The sequence below is a fragment of the Aspergillus uvarum genome, assembly GCF_003184745.1.
Source record: "Aspergillus uvarum CBS 121591 unplaced genomic scaffold BO82scaffold_45, whole genome shotgun sequence".
NCBI classification, from domain to species: Eukaryota; Fungi; Ascomycota; class Eurotiomycetes; order Eurotiales; family Aspergillaceae; genus Aspergillus; species Aspergillus uvarum.
Window position 1 is genome coordinate 149,433 of NW_020291342.1, and position 16,173 is coordinate 165,605.

The window sequence follows — 16,173 nt, forward strand, 5'->3', positions numbered from 1 at the left end:
CCCATCTTTTAGAATCCTATGGAGTACTCAGCATACTGAACAACTTGCAAAATGGAACCTCTGCCTTCTATTTTTACTTTGCTTCAACAAAAACAAGAGTACAGTACATCCATTGCAACAATCCCAAACTTGAAGCCAGTCGATCCTCATCTACCCCGTCGATCCCGATCGCTTACCCTGCTCATGTATCAAGTAAAATGATCATTGGATCTTCAGGACTGTATCATCACAATCCTACCCCATAAACTAACGTCTACCTGAAGCGAAACTCTATGCACTTGTCCCCTGAAAAGAAAACACATTTCTTTTCTACTGTCAGCCAAAAAGTGGATTGACTTAATTATAGAAACAAGCACTTTGTTCTGTTCTCCCTCCGTCAGCATCAGCGCGAAGAAGGACCCTAGACTATAATCTGACGTTAAGGCTGTGCCGTCATGCAGGAATCGTGTCTACGCGGTCTTCTCGCCGATCGGATCTCCAATTTCCCCCAAAATATCAAAATAAATACATCACTCCAACGTTCGTCGTTGGCTTTGTTGTGTGCGCGCGCGTGTGGCCTTGACATCATGATCGTCCGTTTCCGTTCGACGATGCTGGCCGGTACGGGCAGTACCTGCACCTGCACCTCGGAGACCTTACATCACACGATCCCATCTGATAATCTCCCTTGTAGCGTGGCTGAGGAAGCCCTGACTTTTCACAAGGTCGTGGAAATTCCCGCACGTTCGTCCCCTGTGCAAGTTGTGGAATCTGCATTCCCGCATGGCAGGATTCCGTGAAGGTTACGGAGCGGTGTTGGGAGAGTTGCATATACTTCCGGGCCATCTCCGAGACATGACTTGGAACAACAAGGCACCAGACACACATTCGATATAGAACATAAATCAGATGATTCAAACAGCATAAATGACGAGGCATCTCATGCAGGAGAATGTAGTATCTCGTATATATCATCATGTCTTGTCTCAGAATGATGAGGGGGAGAGTCGCATTCACCCGCAACAATATAGACTTGTCTCACCCGATACGAGGTGGGTTACATATCGCTTAGAACAACATATACAGTACATCGACACACACAGAAACAAAAATCCTACGAGGCCGCTGCCGGGTACAGGCGAATATCCACCCCATGCAAATGCGACAGGGTCAGATTGGACATGATCCGGGGTTCCTCCACCGCCGGTGCGGCATTTTCGATCCGGTCGAAATGCTGCAGCAGGCGGACCAGGGTATAGCTCGCTTCGGTTAGGGCATATTGCTCTTATCAGCCAGCAAGTTAGCCACCGCATTTACCTGATAGGGGAGTATGGGATGTAAAACTCACGACCAAGACAGATCCGAGGTCCGCCGTTGAACGGCAGGAAGTCCCACCCGCGGATGGCGTTCTCCTCCCAGCGTTCTGGCCGGAAGCTTTGCGCATCAGGCCCGTAGAGATCCTCCCGCCGATGCATCGCATAGACCGAGTACGTGACGAGCTGGCCCTTGCGAATAAACACGGGGGCCTTGCCGTCCGGGCCGCCGCCCACCGGGAGTGACGTGTCTTTGATAGCGACACGGAAGTTGAGTGGCACGGGGGGCAGCAGACGGAGGACTAGTCGAGTCGTCAGTCCCAAACCGCATTCAAGGAAACTGATTCTGGCTTACCTTCGTTCAGGAAATACCGCAGATATGGGATGTCCTTCAACCGCGCCTGCGTGATCTTCGCCCGCGGATGCACACTATCACCGAATTCCTCGACGATAGCCCGCCGCAGCCGGTCCCAGACCGCGGGATGACGCGCCAGGTAGAAGAACGCCGAGCTCAGCAGACTGGCCGTCGTGTCACGTCCGGCCAACAGAATATTGAGCATATTATCGCGCAGGACCCTCGGATCATCAGTCTCGGCGGCCAGCGCCTCGGCGAAGATGTATCTGTCGGCAGTCTTGTCCGGGTTGTTCTTTGAAGCAAGGGCCAGTCGGACGTAGTGGTCGACGACCTCATGCACGCGCTTGTTGGCATCCTGGAACTCTTTGGGATTGACCAGCCAGTACAGGTCCATGAACCGGTTACGGGTGAAGAGGTACTCCTGCGACAGGTTGAATGCTTCCGCGAAGCCCTGCGCATCTCCGACAGCCGTCTTCTCCAGAACCCCGGTGTGGCTAGAGGAGTGCATCGCGTTGACCGACTCGCCAAACAGAAAATGGGTCGCGGAGTCGATGGTCAACAAGAAGAAGAGGCGCTGGATATCGAAATCGCTGCCATTTTTCGGAATCAGCTCGATCAGCCGGGAGACGTGACTGTCCATCAGATCTAGATCTGCCACCTGTCCACGTTCAGTTTCTGGGCCATGAGGTGCGTGAGATGTATGGTTTGTCCTTACCTGATCCCGCGTGAACTGCGGCCGCAACAACGCTCGGGCATGCGACCAGCCCGCACCATCCAGCGTAAAGATGCCGTCCCCAAGCAATGGATAGAACTCGCGATGGCGGGTGCCCAGACTGAAGTCGTGGAATTGGGTGGCTAGGAGGGCTTTCAGATTCTCAGGCTCAACCGTGGACAGGATCGAGACCCCTCCTAGCCCGGTCAAGCTGAACGTGGGTCCATACTGTTCGTAGAAACCCGCAATATACTCGACCACGCGGCTGTCCTTCGCTGCTCGTGCGAGTTCGAAGAAACTCTTGAGACCAAGAGGATCAGATGGGATCTTCCGGGGAGGCGCGCAGCCCAGCGATTTTGCCGTTCTGCGGTTTCTGAATGCTTGTTGGATGGAGCGCAGGATTTGATATGTCAGGTACAGTGCCCCGCTGACCAGAGCGATTAGAGTCAGCATGACGCTGGAGGTATGCCTGGAAGGAAGAGAACGGCCTGGCTGATTGAAGAGTGATGAATAGATGGGCTGTATTTGAGGTGGGTTTGAGGCAAACCTGCAGCAAATTATCTCCGTACAGGTTCCAGCTATACTTATTTATACCCGACTCAGTGCCCGCTGAAGATACGGCAGGGGCATTTAGGCATAGTGATTCCTCGGTGGAGACACATGTCACAAAATGCCTCCATGTGCCTCCTCAGGACATCCTAGCACTTAAAGTTGGAGGGGCAAGAGGATGAAGAAAGGCTAACGTGAGCAGGTCAGCAATGATTGGGAAGGAAAAGTGGGAAAAGAGCATAAAGCATCATGGATCATTCGTCATTTGATGGCTCACGGCCTCGGAGCCCGGGGGAACATCGCAAGCATCTCCGAAAAGGGTTAGAAGGACGGAAGCGGCAGCCTCAATCAGGGTGGAGTATTATTCATCCTTTCATCCATTCATCCAGCTCCTTCTCCTCCTAATCTTCTCCATCTGACTGTGGCCTAATATGTACATTGAACTGGGTCGATCGTTTCTCTCGCTCAACTCCTGGTCGACGTCCCCGCTCCTGTTCCAAAGCACGGCAGCCACTGCAACAGCGCCGTGGTGAACATCTCGCGTGACAGTTTCCCGGCCGTGGGGAGCATCTGAAAGTCGAAGCAGTGCTCCGAGTTCTCCAGGATATATCCAAAGACCGTATTCTCATTGGTCGTCACCCCACACGACGGAATGTCGCTGGAGAACTGAACGCCCTGGGGCGCCGTGGCCTCGGTTGACAGGACGGACAAGGTCCGCCACGGATCGAATTCCCCTCCACTGGTATATGTGTTCGAGGGTCGGATGGTCCACCCGCCGAACTCGCGGTTGGTCTGGTCCGTCAGAGGCTGGGCCGGTAATAGCCCCTTCTTGATCGCGTCGGGGAACTGCCGATTGCAGATATGCTGCTGGTACTCGAGGGTCTGATAGCTTGAGAGCAGCGCATGGGGACCCGCATTGTTGGCCTGGTAGAACCCCCATTCCGTGCAGTACTGCCAGGTCCAGCTGATGGTCGAAGGGTCGCCGTACGGTTTGCTCAGATCGCATTCCAGCGGCAGGCTGGTATTCTCGCCCTTGCAATTGGTGTCCATGTTCTGGTTGACAAAGGCCGTCAGCACGGGCCAAGCCGCCCAGCGCTCCGCCACGTACTGCTTGCCGTAGATGGGGGCCAGCCCATCGGGACCGGCGGTTTGGTTGGTGTTCGGGTCGGTTTCCATGTACTCGCAGAAAGCCCCCAGGCTGGTCGTGCCCCCGTCCATGCCATACGACTGGAAACTCCCGTACATGGCCACCAGAGCAGCTGTGAAGTCCCCGTTGGAGTTCTTCTCGGCTTCCGAGCCGAGGAACAGTTGCTTAACCGACCCTGCCGTTTGATTACTCGACAGCTGCTCGTCGATGTATTCTAGCCCGGCACGAATGTCCTTGGTGCAGTTGGTCCACCCACTGGCCACCAATCCTCGGTAGACCTGGTCGAAGTAGTTCGTCATGTTCACTTGGGCTTGTACCGGTGCCGAAGAGGACCAGGCAGCGAAGATGGTATCTGGGTACTCCTGGCGAGTCAAGGCCGCGCGGATGCCAGCGTATGAGCCACCGATCATGACCCAGGGGGTTCCTGCGGGAGTGAGATCGACATCAGGATGGGCCTTGCGACTGAAATTCCGTGCAAAGTACGGGAGATCTGCGAGCGCTTGCTTGGTTGTGAGGTATTGATAGTTCTCTGGCGGAGTGTCATAGTCTACCGGGAACGGGGTCGATTTGCCATAGTATCTGACGCTGTCAGTGCGTTGAGCCGATCAAAGCTCTTGGGTGTGAGAAGACGAACCTATGCTCCCAAATGATCCCCATGGCATTGAACTCCTCCAGCATTGACCGGAAGAATGACAGCGACGAAGTGAGGTGCGCCTGCGCGACCGAGGCTGCCTCCGTCTCCCCGGCGTCGTAAACCAAGATTGGGTTCCCAGCTTGATAGAACTCGTCACTGACCCAGAATCGGTTTCTGTATGTACCCGCCGATGCGTTATTGTGATCGATCGGGATCTACGGACGTTAGATCCGTACCACCGAGCACAAAACCTCTGCAATCTTACCGAGATGTATTCGTCTTTTATCGCCACCATCGCCGTGTGTGAGACGGCTGAATGAATGCTTGCGTACTCATGACGGTCAAGATCCGGCTCTATCCCCAATTCCGCGAGGAGTTGTACGTCCCGACCGAAGGGGATCTTCTTTCCCCGTCCGACCACCGAGGATGGAAGTAAGGCGATCGCAATCGCGGCAAGACATGATAGCTTCACATACATCTTGCTTGGTTGGTAGGTGTCGATGAGCTGGCACAATGCAAGAAAAGATGCTCATAGAACAGAGCGCGAGTGCCATTTCAGCCACCATCGGCGCCATCTTGCGGCCCTTTCGCTATATATACGCTCCACAAACATATTTTCGAGCAGGACGGTTTCGGCTGCCTATATGACAGAGTGGATATCGCAACGAAATGGCCACGATTCCAATGCTGCCAAGCAAATTGAGTCATGCTGTGGTTGTTGACTGACGGTAGAACAAACAAACAGCGGCGGCTGCATAGGTAACCAGGGATGCCGCTGTTCTGTGTTCGGCTTCTCTCGCTGGAATGTTGGACAGGGGCTCGGCCAACCCCTGGCCGGAATTGACGAAAACATCACCAAATTGATTTGCCAGGTTCTGAGGCGGGGTTAAGTCTCTATTCTGCGGTTCTGATGTTAATCCCCATACTGAGATCTGGCGTCTGTGCTGTGTTCCGAGATTTGAGATGCCACTGGAAATGTGGACAGCAGGAAAACAACAATCGCATTGTCCGACCTGGTGACTCTGTCGGCGTCATGCAAACCTTAACCTTTACAAGCTGAATGTCGCGTGGATTGCCTTCGAGGCGGTCACTTATTCATCAATATCTTTATACCCTCAAGATTCCCACTCAATGCTGAGAGATAGTACAATGCGCACTCCGCGGGAAACCGATGGAGCCTTCAGGGAGCTAGACCAATCGTCAGCTGTCAAGCGGTAGCCGACTGAGAACGTCATTTGCACCTCCGAATATGTTTCTCACAAGCAACAAGACCATCGGTCTCTCCACTCTTCCTGTACCACATCCATTGGCGGGACACGTCTCTTCAGCTGGACTAGGATTCTGCCAGTGACAGCACATATAGCCATCCACCCATCCACAGACCTTCCTTAGACCTGCATATATTTATTGATACGAGCACAAAACCCCTGCAAAAGAATTCCCGTTCAAAGGGATCCAACATCACATCCCGTCGAAGACATTGTAACACCTCCGGGCTAAGTGTCATCGTCTACCTTACTTTCCACGTTGTTTTCCCCATTGTTCAACAACCCAGTAGTAAATCGAAGGACCTCAGCCGCCTTTGATCAGTCACTCAATGGAGGCCTTTTGCACAAGCTGATACATTCAGCTTTGGGTCTGATTAGAAACTTTGGTCAATATAGCGATTCCGGAAGGATATATCCTTTGGCACAATTGCGATTGCGATGCCCTAAACCTGTATACCGCAATGAAAGGACCATCATCCTAGCGGGCACCACAACATAATCAGTTCACATACATCACCAAGCGGTCTTTAGCTACAAAGGAATTACCCCCCGATAGGTTCGTGGAGTAAGGAGAATTTACAACCAGATACAATGCCGATCAACCCGCATAGCCTGTGCGAGCAGATCCATGGCTTGGGGGGAAGCGGAGCAGCTACTGCAGCCAGAACGAAGTAGAGGAAAGAAAGAAACGTTGTCACGAGAACACAAGAGCCGCAGCATCTCCTATGCTTCCAACTTGGTGTAATTCCTGTTATACATCGGGTCAAGGCGAGAAGGCCCCAGAAAGGTGAATAGGCTACAAATTTGCGTCACACGCCTGGTCACCGCGGCGATGATGGTAGCCACTCCAAAAGGCCCGTAAGAAGGGGCTCCAGACTCTCCAGAGCTTGTCACGATTCTCAAGAAAGTCAGCAATTCTGGCGAAGGCCGAAAGTCCCAGAGTTCTCTCTATCAGGGCGTAGCGTGGGAAGCCCGTGGCCGCAACGGCGGCTCGCCTGAATGGCTGTAGGCGCAATGGGTGATCTGTCTCATTTCTTTTCCACCTTCGTGCCCGAAACCCCCCCAACTCTCCTCCGAAGCCGGAATCCCCCACCCCCCCATCCACCTCGACTCCAAAACCTCTCGCGCCGTGCTTCTCTCCCCAGCCCGAAAAGCTAACATCCCACGCAACATACCCAGAAACGCCGCCCTCTCCTCCTCCGTCACGCGTTCGAAACCCACCTCAGCCCGCGGCGTCTGGATACTATCCTCAAACCTCCGCTCCCAGGACCTACACCCACCACCGGGCCCAGCCCTCCCCGTCTTCACCAGATCCAATCTCCCCTCTTCATCAAACCAGTCCAGTCTTCTGCTCCACTTCGCCCACCACTAATCCGGTAACTTCCCGAGCACTTCGACCTGCTCCGCCGTCACACGATCCGGACTCGAAAAGAACGTCTCGAACAGCGGCCGTTGCGCGAGAATTTCCCAAATGGTACAAGCGAGCGTCCAGATGTCCGAGGCGAAGGAGAGCGGCTCGTCGGAAAACCTCGCCTCGGGGGGTGGAAGGAGCGGCAGGGTTTTGGAGGCGGTCCTCGCCGTTTCGCGGGGCTTGAAGGATTCCCCGAAGTCGCTGAGCGTGATCTGCTCCTCGCCGAGAGGGAGGTCATCACTGCAAACGCCAAACCACCCGGGAATGAACACGCGCGCGGGAACACTATCTGATAAGGGCTTGTCGTCGAGACGAACCACCTCTTCGGACTCGGGCTCGCCGTACCGCTCGTACAGTTCTGAGGGGGCGATACAGTCAAGGGACCTGGGAAACTGAACAAGGATATTCCCTAGATGCAGATCTTCAGGGGGAATTACGGCGAGTCAGCGTTGGCCAGCGGAGGCTGATTGAGGAAGGGACATCACCATACCGCCATGTACAAACCCCAGACTGTGGAGGAACGAGACCCCGCGAATGAGCTGGGCGATCATCGCTTGCGCGACCCTGGGCCGAAACAGACCGAAGGTTGAAGCCTCCTTGGCATCGAACAAGCCCATGCGTGCCGGGGGAGTGGCGATGCATCGATGCTGTCCATTGGGACTAGCAGCCCAGAATTCGTCCAAGAGGGGTGGGAAAACTTCCTTTCCTGGTCGAGGTGGCAATGGCCCGAGAGAGTGTAGAAGCGTAGCGTCCGGCGTGTCATTGCTTGCGTCAGCGGTCATCGTCTTCACGGCGACGTATCTGCCTGTCCGCAGATCACGGGCGAGCCATATCGTCGCGTAACCCCCGTACCCGAGCTTGTCGACCACTTGATATCGGCCGTCAGCTAAGCTACCCCCGACCTGTAGAGGAGGATAGCCCCCGGGGCAATAACGGTGCAGGTCTTCGACGTCTTCGATTAGTCTGTATTGAGATTTGCTTGGGCGGGGAGTGGCGGATGGTGAGGGTTGGGATGTGGATGCGGAGAAGACTGTATAGTTGTGGATAGGGTCGTCGAGAAATGAGGGTGATCAAGGGTATTACAGACATCCAAGAGGCAGCGGCAACCAGTGAGCTGCTGCTAGGATAGGTTGTATGAAATGTGGTAGATAAATGATGGCCGGTGAATACAATGATGTAAGATTCCTACAGTACATGGAGTAAACAGTCTACAGTCAAAGTGTCGGAAGGACTGTGTGTACCGTGGACGGGGGCATTGGTAGCTCACGTGCACCCTAAGCAATCGACGGACCGACCCGTTGATTTACCAGGGGGGGTGATTCTTTCGGTTACCTTAGCAAAGATACCCTGTTCACACAATACTATAACTACTTCCTCTATTATAAGAGAGCTGATGGGGGCCTTCTCTGATAAGTTCCTTATCTTGATAGGATAAGTAGTTCACAATATACCTATCCTGGAAATGGGTATTTGAGAAGTTGGTTCCCATTCTTCGCATGCATCTACTTATTTCCTCTGCCGGGTACCGAGCGTTGAGAGGAGGAAGTACAGCTACCTCTTACTATTGTAAGAGACAGAATAACCAATGCCATTCGACTGTGCTTGGAAGAGAGAGTTGTACGGTGCTGAGTAGACTGGCTGAATCACACACCATCTATTCAAGCAGAACAATACGTTGACAGCAGATTACAATAGGATTCGAATCTCAATTGGTATGATGTCTTTACATACGACCAGAATTGTCCAGTACAGCTATCTACTCCCGGCTGCACCAAACAGCCCCCGAACCAACCAGCTACTGGAACAACTCCACACAATCAAAGATCTACACTCGTTAGCAAATACCTCACTCAACACAACCACAAATTAGAAACTTACAAAGTTCGGACTCAAGTACGTATCCCCTGAACTGCCAGAGATCACGTTGATCGTAATCTACACGCTCCATTAGCAACGCCAGCCAATCAATCCAACGCAAGCCAACTTACTGTATTCGTCCCCGCAACAATCGTCCCCGACGGGATGGACACATCGTACACTTCGCCCAGCCCACGGTACGCACCGCGGGTTACGCCCCGAGAATCCAGGTTTGTTGGCGCGGCTGGTGCACTTCCGGTATAGCTGTTGATCTACTGCAAGTGAGTGACTGAAAAACACTTCCCAGGAGAAGGGGTAGTACCGTCGCCTGGGGCCGTCCACCGGCAAACGACAAGGTCGTTCCGATCCGCAGGGTCGCAGCGCCGGTCTGCGCGGATGTCGCAGTGAATTTGATGGTGACAGGGTTGTTGACGCTCTTAAATACAGCCATCGGGAAGTCAGTCAAAGCCGAACTACCCACCGTGTAGGTCAGTGGGCCCCAGGAGGACATGCGCGAGTCGGAGGGGTGCATGCGGAGCTGGTTGGCTGCGTTGCGGAAGCCGGTTGGTCTGTGAGGTCAGTACTAGTACAGTGCCTGCAGCCAGGGTACGTACTGTCCGTCCCATTCACCAATCTTGAAGATGGTAGTGCCGGTCTTCACGGACCCCGAAATGTTCTTCGTCGTGGTCGATCCGGCGGACACGGTGACCGAGCTCGTGGCGACCGCGTACTCGCCTTGGTAGTAGACCATGGTGTAGGTTCCGGGCTTCATGGCGGGCGAGGTGAAGCTGCCGCTGGAGCTGGTGTAGGTCCAGTACTGCGCGGCATCGTTGTACCTATCCTCATTAGTTGACGACCACTGTGCAGGAAAAGATGCGTACCAATGGACCACCCAGTCCATGCTGGAGTCTGCTCCTGATGCCGTGCCGGTCACTTTGCCTCGGCCTGAGGCAGCCACATAGCCTTGGATGTCTAGGTCCGCGAAGAATGAGGTATCGATGCTGGTGCTGGGGGTGCCGCTGCGACTGAAGTACATCGAGTAGGGGCCGTGGAGACCCATCCGGTAGGACTCGGTTTGGACATGGCCGGAGTTCTGGACGGTTAGCGCCAATCACCGACGTCGGAAGGCTACTTACCATGTACCAGTACAGGGCATTGTAGCTTCCTCCGTTGTTTGAGTTGATATCCCTGTGTTGTCAGTACCATGTCATCTGACCTGGCTGGAAACATACCTGTGGAAAGGACCCCCTGAGGAGCTTTCATATTGATTCAAGATCATGCAGACGCGGTGGGCATCCCCGGCGATGCCTGTAAGGTCAGTAAAACCTCACACCCTAGATGATAGTACTTACAGTGTCGCTGATCGTCGATGAACCGCTCGCTCGAGTAGAACTTGCTACGAGTTTCACTGCCGACCAAGAACTATTTATGTCAGAATCTTCTCAGTCAAAGGTCGGAAAGTTACATACCACATCCGATCCCTCAATGGCAGTTCCGTCAGCTGTGGTTGAAACGTCGCCAAACGGCTCCTCGTTCGGTAGCACGTCTGAATTCAGTCGAGCGATGAACCGCAGCTCGCCAATGGACGGTTCTGCCAGATGTCAGCCATGTTAACCACGTCCCACGAGACAACCAACTAACCGGCAGTGATATATGTGGCCATGTGGATGATCGGATCCCCATTATGCACCACCATGTACTGTGTCAGGGTGTCCGTAACACAGGTCACCTTAATGTAGTCCCCGGACTGCACGGCGGTCACCGTCGCCGAGCCCAGACCCGACCCAATGTGACTGCCCTGGCTGGAGTACTGCAGCTCCGTGCCATAGTGGATGATGGAAGTGATATCGCAGCTGCTGCGGCTGACCGTGAACTTCAGCTGGGTTGACGCATTGGTGTCGATGACATAGGCGCTGGAGCTGGTGGTGATGCCAAAGGCCGCGTTGGCGACCTGGGCCGTGAAGGCCACGAACGACAGAAGCGACGCTTTGAGCATTGTCGGTGTGCAGCAGGTACAGTACTAGTGCTGGTGATCGGGGTATAAATACCAAGGGAGGAGAGCTTTGCTTGCTCCTGAGAGCTCTCTACGGCCTGTCATGCAGGTCAGCGCTCGGTCCCTGCCAAAGTCTTGGAATGACATCTGTTCCACCAATCTCAGGCACGCCGGGTGTTTAAGTGGTTAGAATAGTATAAGACTCCGTGTGTCCGTGTCGGGAGTAGAGGCAAGTGCCGCGCCAAGATCTCTTCAGGATTTAGTGTCGCATGGTGGAACGGGGTGGAGCGGGGGTCGCGGAGGTGAAACGTCGGTAGTTTGAGTTGTACGCGAGGTGTACGCTCTGTGCCTGCTTTAGGTGATTTGAGATGCAATCCGAGTTGCCAGTTTGTGAACAGAAAAAGCACATACACTTCCGCATCGCGCATCGCGCATTGCGCATTGCGCATTTTGTGCACGAGTTCTTGTGGTGATGTTCAATGTGGATGGTGATTGGGCTCGAGCGTCTGCCGATCCTCCGCTCGGTTAGATTGAAGGGTCTTGGAGATGGAACAGGTCCCGTTAGTGGTGGACGGACATTTGTCTTGGCTGATGACGGAGCTTGCTCCGACGGATATTCTGGGAAACATGGCTCGCCGGGTGTGGATTCATGGCTGTGTCGACTCATGGCTGAGATTTCACTGATATATCCGCACGGCTGGTGTGACAGGGGTGGACAGACGGATGTGGGTCTCGGTTCGTGCCTCGAGACGGTGCTTCAAATAGTTGTTCCTCCGCTTGCTGGAACTGAATGGGTGTTAGATAGGGTGTCTCTGTGCTGGGTGACATCTTGCGACCTCGATTTATGGTTGTGGTGGTGGATCGGGTCAGGAACGAGTTTAGCAAACGGCGAACCGATGGATGAAAGGGAGTATGTCTGCCTCAGTGTCGGCACGGCAGGTGCGATGGTCTATACAGAGTAGACAGGTCCGGTCATGTGAGCGCGGCAACAGTACAGTACAGTACAACCCTCGGGGTCATTCCCAGCTTCGCTGTAGACAAGATGCTGCTCAAAGAGATAAGTGACTAATGAATTAAGCTCAAGAGGAGATCGTCATGCAAGACACTGTAGAGTTTGGCGACTGATTGCTGACAAACCAAATACAAGACAACCAAGGTCCGCTCTCTCTCTTTATCATCAGTTGACCTATATATCTACCAGCCATCACGAGTCATCTGACGCCAAATACTACCGATCTGACTAGCTGAAACTTTGCCCTGGAAGGGACTCTGGAAGGGACCCTGGATGTGGTAGACGAATATAAGCTTACCGCATTCATGCACACATCCCGCATTGCATCATCACCCTATATACCAGACAGTTGGCATCTTACCAGCTAATCAATCTGCTCTACTAGTTCAAAGACTGCTGCTCACGAGTTTACAATGACGTCGACACGGGGTCACACCGGAAACAATTCAAAAACACTTAGACGATGACTCGCACCACTATAGCATATATAGTCCCTAGTACGATGACGTCCTGTCTACACCTCCATTCGAACTCTACCTCCAGGATCACCTTATAGCAACCCAGAAAACGGCATCGTAAGTCTCATTCACAGCCTTCTGGCCATGTGTGGGCTACAAGTACTATTCGCATACAGGAACGACCACACCTCAAAGCTGAAAGCAAAAGCCAACGAGGCTTCCAAGCATCAAGACACCCCCTGACGCACGAACGAAGTATCCCCCTGAAGCAAAGACAAAAGAACTTGCTCCCCGCAAAACCAAAGGCACTTTCACGACCAAGGATACATCCAAAGCAGCCAAGGCGCCGCACTCTGAGCCGCGCGTATGTGAACTGCACACCTCACAACCCCAAACTGATGAGAGGCCTAGCAGCCTTGAGAACCTCCCGCTTCAAACCCTTCGCCACCTTCGGAAGAATACTGGCAGAGTATGTATATCCACCGTGGAATGAAGATAGACCCTTGTTGAAGATCTCGTAGCGAACCCCCGCGCGTTCAAGTGCGCGCCGTGTCGGCAGTGGCATACGGCGCGGTGTCCTTGGTTGAGGAACTACTAGGATGGGTTTTGGTTATTGGCGCATTGCTTGTTGCTTAAGTGCCGAAAGGTTTTGAGTGCCTGAGGAGGTCATCTTGGGACTGATGGGAGACACACAGCTCAAAGTAGCTACTTGCTAAGCTACTTAACCTGCCTAGAATACTGAGAAATATCTTCAAGTTATGGGGGAGACTTTCTATACACTTTCTTCGAGTCAAATTCGCATCTGTCCTACTTCATACCTGCTAAGAAAATATCTTTGCATGTATGGGAGGAAACCCCCATACCCCCCTTCAGTAGATACCTACCGCTGTAGTACTATTACAACTATCAATCAAGAAAGCATCTTAGGTTTATGGGGAACCCCCATACTCCCCTCCACTTGCACAGATTAACAAGTACATTACTCTATACAGCTCCGCCGACAGAATCAAACCACCTCATCCATTAACCCTCCTCACAATCACCCAAGCAGCGCCCACCCCAACCAAACCCCACACCCACTTCCACCCACCCCACCCCCCCTTAACATCACCACCCTCCCCCCCGTGCACCAACCGCCCCTGCACCCAAACCGCCCTCACATTCCGATCATCCCCGGACCACACCCACTTATGCACCTTCTCGACCCAGCTCTCCGCCCCAAACACGTCCACATTACTCGTGGCGCCCTCGCTCCCCCACAGCCCCGCCGGCTTAAACCTCCCCAGATGAATCAGCTGCGCATCCCACGCCATCCCCAGCTCGAACCCCCCAATCAGATCCGGCAGATCGACGACCGCCGCCCCGCCCCGCGTGGCGAGGTACAGCGCTTCCTCGACGGAGACCACCCCGTCCTCACCCTTCTCCTCTGCTGCAGGATGCAAGAAGCGGACTAATCGGGATACCAAACACGCCTGGCGCACCCCCTCCAGCAGCCCCACGCTATACCCGCCGCTCACGTCGCTGCCCAGCCCGACGACCACCCCGCCCCTTCGCAGCCACCGCACCGGACAGATCCCCGACCCCAGCGCCGAGTTGCTGGCGGGACAGTGGCTGACCTTCGCGCCGCGGGTGGCGACGAGGGACCGCTCCGCCGCGGAGAAGTGCACGGCGTGCGCCAGGATGGTTCGCGGGGTGAGTAGCCCCGCGGTATCATATACAGAAGCGTAATTCTCACAGTCCGGGAACTGCTGGCGGACGAGCGCGATCTCGTTGACGTTCTCGGCGATGTGCGTTTGGATGTGCAGCGGGGGTTTGTACCGCTTGGCGAGGGTGGCGAGACCCGATAAAGCGGCGGGGGTGCAGGAGGGGGCGAAGCGCGGGGTGAGGACGGGCTTGACGAGGGTTTCTTTTGAGGTGGCCGGGGCGAGGGAGTGGATGTGCGCGATGACGGCCTCGGTGTTTTGGATGCTGTCCTCGGGAGACTCGTCGATCAGGGTGGTCGGGCACGTGCCCGGGTTGTCCATGCAGACGCGGCCGATCAGGGCGCGTTGGCCGCGCTGGTGCGCGAGGCTCGCGAGCAGGTTCGTGGCCGGCACGTGGATGGTCGCGTAGTAGGAGGCCGTCGTCGTGCCGTGGCTCAGCGTCCGCGCGATGACCTGCGAGTAGGCGCGGTAGGCGGTGGGCGGGGGCAGGCTGGGCAGCGAGGCCGGGCTGGCGAAGGAGGCCTCCATTGGGAAGGTGTAGGTTTGCAGCCAGTCGAGGAGGGTCGCGCTGCCGAAGAGCCCCGTGTTCGGGTATTGCGGGGCGTGGATGTGGGTGTCTTCCTTCTTGTTAGCCAGGTGTGCATGATGGCGAGGCGGTCCCGAGGACTTCCCGGGGGAGAACCCCCGGACCCCCCTTTCTTTCAGCTTCCCGGTAACCTCAAGCCCCAGTGCTGGGGCAATATACCGTTCCGGGGGAGAACCCCCGGACCCCCCTTTCTTTCAACTTCCCAGGAACACTCGACCATAAGTCCCAGAATGCGGGTTACCGGGGAGCTGAAAGAAAGGGGGGTCCGGGGGTTCTCCCCCGGGAAGTCTTCTTCTGGGATTGGGAATGAGGTTTACGGGGGAACTGAAGGGAGGGGGATGGTAGGGTGCCATACCGATAAAGCCAGGGAAGAAGAACTCGTTCTCCTCTTCTCGTGCTCGTACAAGCTTCACGCGCACGCTGGTGCGGCTCCCTGCGCCCTCGAGCACCCATCCGTGTCGCTTGAGCAGGGTCTGCAGGTCGGACTCGGTCGCGATGCTCCAGTCGAACCCCTTGATCTTGCCGTCCGCGGCAGACACCCAGAGGGCGCCGCGGGTGATGGCGAGCTCATGTTTCTCGTCCGGAGAGGTGGTCCGGGGGAGTTGGATGAACGTCCCCACGTAGAGGGTGTACATGGGGGATACCATTGTAGAGACTGGAATGAGGATTTGACAAACTCAAGATAGCGGATTTAACCAGTGGGCGCGCTTGGATTATGCGACGTTTTTTCCCCGAATATCCAGAGCTAACCGAGGATATGTTTCTGTTATGATGTCAGCCGAGTTCACAACCCCAGATCAACAGGTATGCAAACGCACCCGAACAGGTGTTCAACTCACAACTCACCGTCCCCAGATCACAAACCACGTTCTGCACGCTGCAAGGCCCAAACTCAAACTTATCTCACAGCAGCCAAACAAACAACTCACTACTTAGCACAAAGCCAGTCCAACAGAAAGCCAAACCGAACAAATCGAAAAAAAGCGAAGCAGAGAAGTAAAGACGGGGATAGATGGTGGATCTTAAAGGGAGTTGTTAATCGGGAGTCGCTAATCTCCGCCAATGGAGCCCGCCTGCCCCGGCCTCGGAATCCGGCCGGCTCCGGTCCATGTACCATTTCGGGTTTAGTCGGATTGCTGCTTGGGAAATGGCCGCTGATAAGATAAGGTGTAAGGCTGCGGGCCAGGTGCCTGAGG

General features: G+C 54.7%; 6 protein-coding genes across 6 annotated transcripts; 1 reads left to right on the forward strand and 5 right to left on the reverse strand.

Moving 5' to 3' along the window:
* Positions 1-736: 736 nt before the first annotated feature.
* BO82DRAFT_356319 (cytochrome P450) lies at positions 737-3,135 on the reverse strand. The gene is made up of 4 exons (XM_025635692.1): positions 2,363-3,135; positions 1,648-2,305; positions 1,328-1,594; positions 737-1,263 (listed from the first exon to the last, which is right to left on the reverse strand). Exons 1-4 carry the CDS (start codon positions 2,810-2,812, stop codon positions 1,094-1,096), a joined length of 1,545 nt encoding a protein of 514 aa, XP_025489743.1. The 5' UTR covers positions 2,813-3,135; the 3' UTR covers positions 737-1,093.
* A 199-nt stretch (positions 3,136-3,334) lies between these two features.
* On the reverse strand, positions 3,335-5,167 carry BO82DRAFT_393786 (putative serine peptidase, family S28; the record flags this gene model as incomplete). Its single annotated transcript, XM_025638692.1, has 3 exons — positions 3,335-4,640; positions 4,690-4,904; positions 4,955-5,167. 3 exons carry the CDS (start codon positions 5,165-5,167, stop codon positions 3,374-3,376), a joined length of 1,695 nt encoding a protein of 564 aa, XP_025489744.1. The 3' UTR covers positions 3,335-3,373.
* A 1,741-nt stretch (positions 5,168-6,908) lies between these two features.
* BO82DRAFT_385059 (kinase domain-containing protein) lies at positions 6,909-8,624 on the reverse strand (the record flags this gene model as incomplete). Its single annotated transcript, XM_025638147.1, has 4 exons — positions 6,909-7,325; positions 7,356-7,789; positions 7,859-8,270; positions 8,610-8,624. 4 exons carry the CDS (start codon positions 8,622-8,624, stop codon positions 6,909-6,911), a joined length of 1,278 nt encoding a protein of 425 aa, XP_025489745.1.
* A 524-nt stretch (positions 8,625-9,148) lies between these two features.
* Positions 9,149-11,643, reverse strand: rglA (putative rhamnogalacturonase B). The gene is made up of 12 exons (XM_025638693.1): positions 11,630-11,643; positions 10,867-11,570; positions 10,695-10,816; positions 10,578-10,647; positions 10,458-10,533; positions 10,362-10,413; positions 10,107-10,318; positions 9,840-10,061; positions 9,548-9,794; positions 9,357-9,497; positions 9,247-9,303; positions 9,149-9,193 (listed from the first exon to the last, which is right to left on the reverse strand). Exons 2-12 carry the CDS (start codon positions 11,219-11,221, stop codon positions 9,164-9,166), a joined length of 1,584 nt encoding a protein of 527 aa, XP_025489746.1. The 5' UTR covers positions 11,222-11,570; positions 11,630-11,643; the 3' UTR covers positions 9,149-9,163.
* Positions 11,644-12,693: 1,050 nt separating this feature from the next.
* BO82DRAFT_393788 (uncharacterized protein) lies at positions 12,694-13,324 on the forward strand (the record flags this gene model as incomplete). The annotated part of the gene is made up of 4 exons (XM_025638694.1): positions 12,694-12,727; positions 12,774-12,805; positions 12,865-13,157; positions 13,210-13,324. The coding sequence occupies 4 exons, from the start codon at positions 12,694-12,696 to the stop codon at positions 13,322-13,324; spliced, it is 474 nt and encodes a 157-aa protein (XP_025489747.1).
* A 380-nt stretch (positions 13,325-13,704) lies between these two features.
* On the reverse strand, positions 13,705-15,974 carry BO82DRAFT_340143 (chlorohydrolase family protein; the record flags this gene model as incomplete). Its single annotated transcript, XM_025633497.1, has 3 exons — positions 15,796-15,974; positions 15,333-15,740; positions 13,705-15,008 (listed from the first exon to the last, which is right to left on the reverse strand). Exons 2-3 carry the CDS (start codon positions 15,622-15,624, stop codon positions 13,705-13,707), a joined length of 1,596 nt encoding a protein of 531 aa, XP_025489748.1. The 5' UTR covers positions 15,625-15,740; positions 15,796-15,974.
* Between the last annotated feature and the right edge of the window lie 199 nt (positions 15,975-16,173).

What these genes read in the sequence shown, in the direction of transcription:
- rglA (XM_025638693.1), bottom strand. Translation starts at nt 11,221, where the DNA reads ATGCTCAAAGCGTCGCTTCTGTCGTTCGTGGCCTTCACGGCCCAGGTC. An exon ending in GGCCACATATATCACTGCCG is followed by an intron (nt 10,817 to 10,866) that starts GTTAGTTGGTTG and finishes GACATCTGGCAG; the next exon opens with AACCGTCCATTGGCGAGCTG. An exon ending in ATGCCCTGTACTGGTACATG is followed by an intron (nt 10,319 to 10,361) that starts GTAAGTAGCCTT and finishes CTAACCGTCCAG; the next exon opens with AACTCCGGCCATGTCCAAAC.
- BO82DRAFT_356319 (XM_025635692.1), bottom strand. Translation starts at nt 2,812, where the DNA reads ATGCTGACTCTAATCGCTCTGGTCAGCGGGGCACTGTACCTGACATAT. An exon ending in CGCAGTTCACGCGGGATCAG is followed by an intron (nt 2,306 to 2,362) that starts GTAAGGACAAAC and finishes GAACGTGGACAG; the next exon opens with GTGGCAGATCTAGATCTGAT. An exon ending in GCGGTATTTCCTGAACGAAG is followed by an intron (nt 1,595 to 1,647) that starts GTAAGCCAGAAT and finishes CGACTCGACTAG; the next exon opens with TCCTCCGTCTGCTGCCCCCC.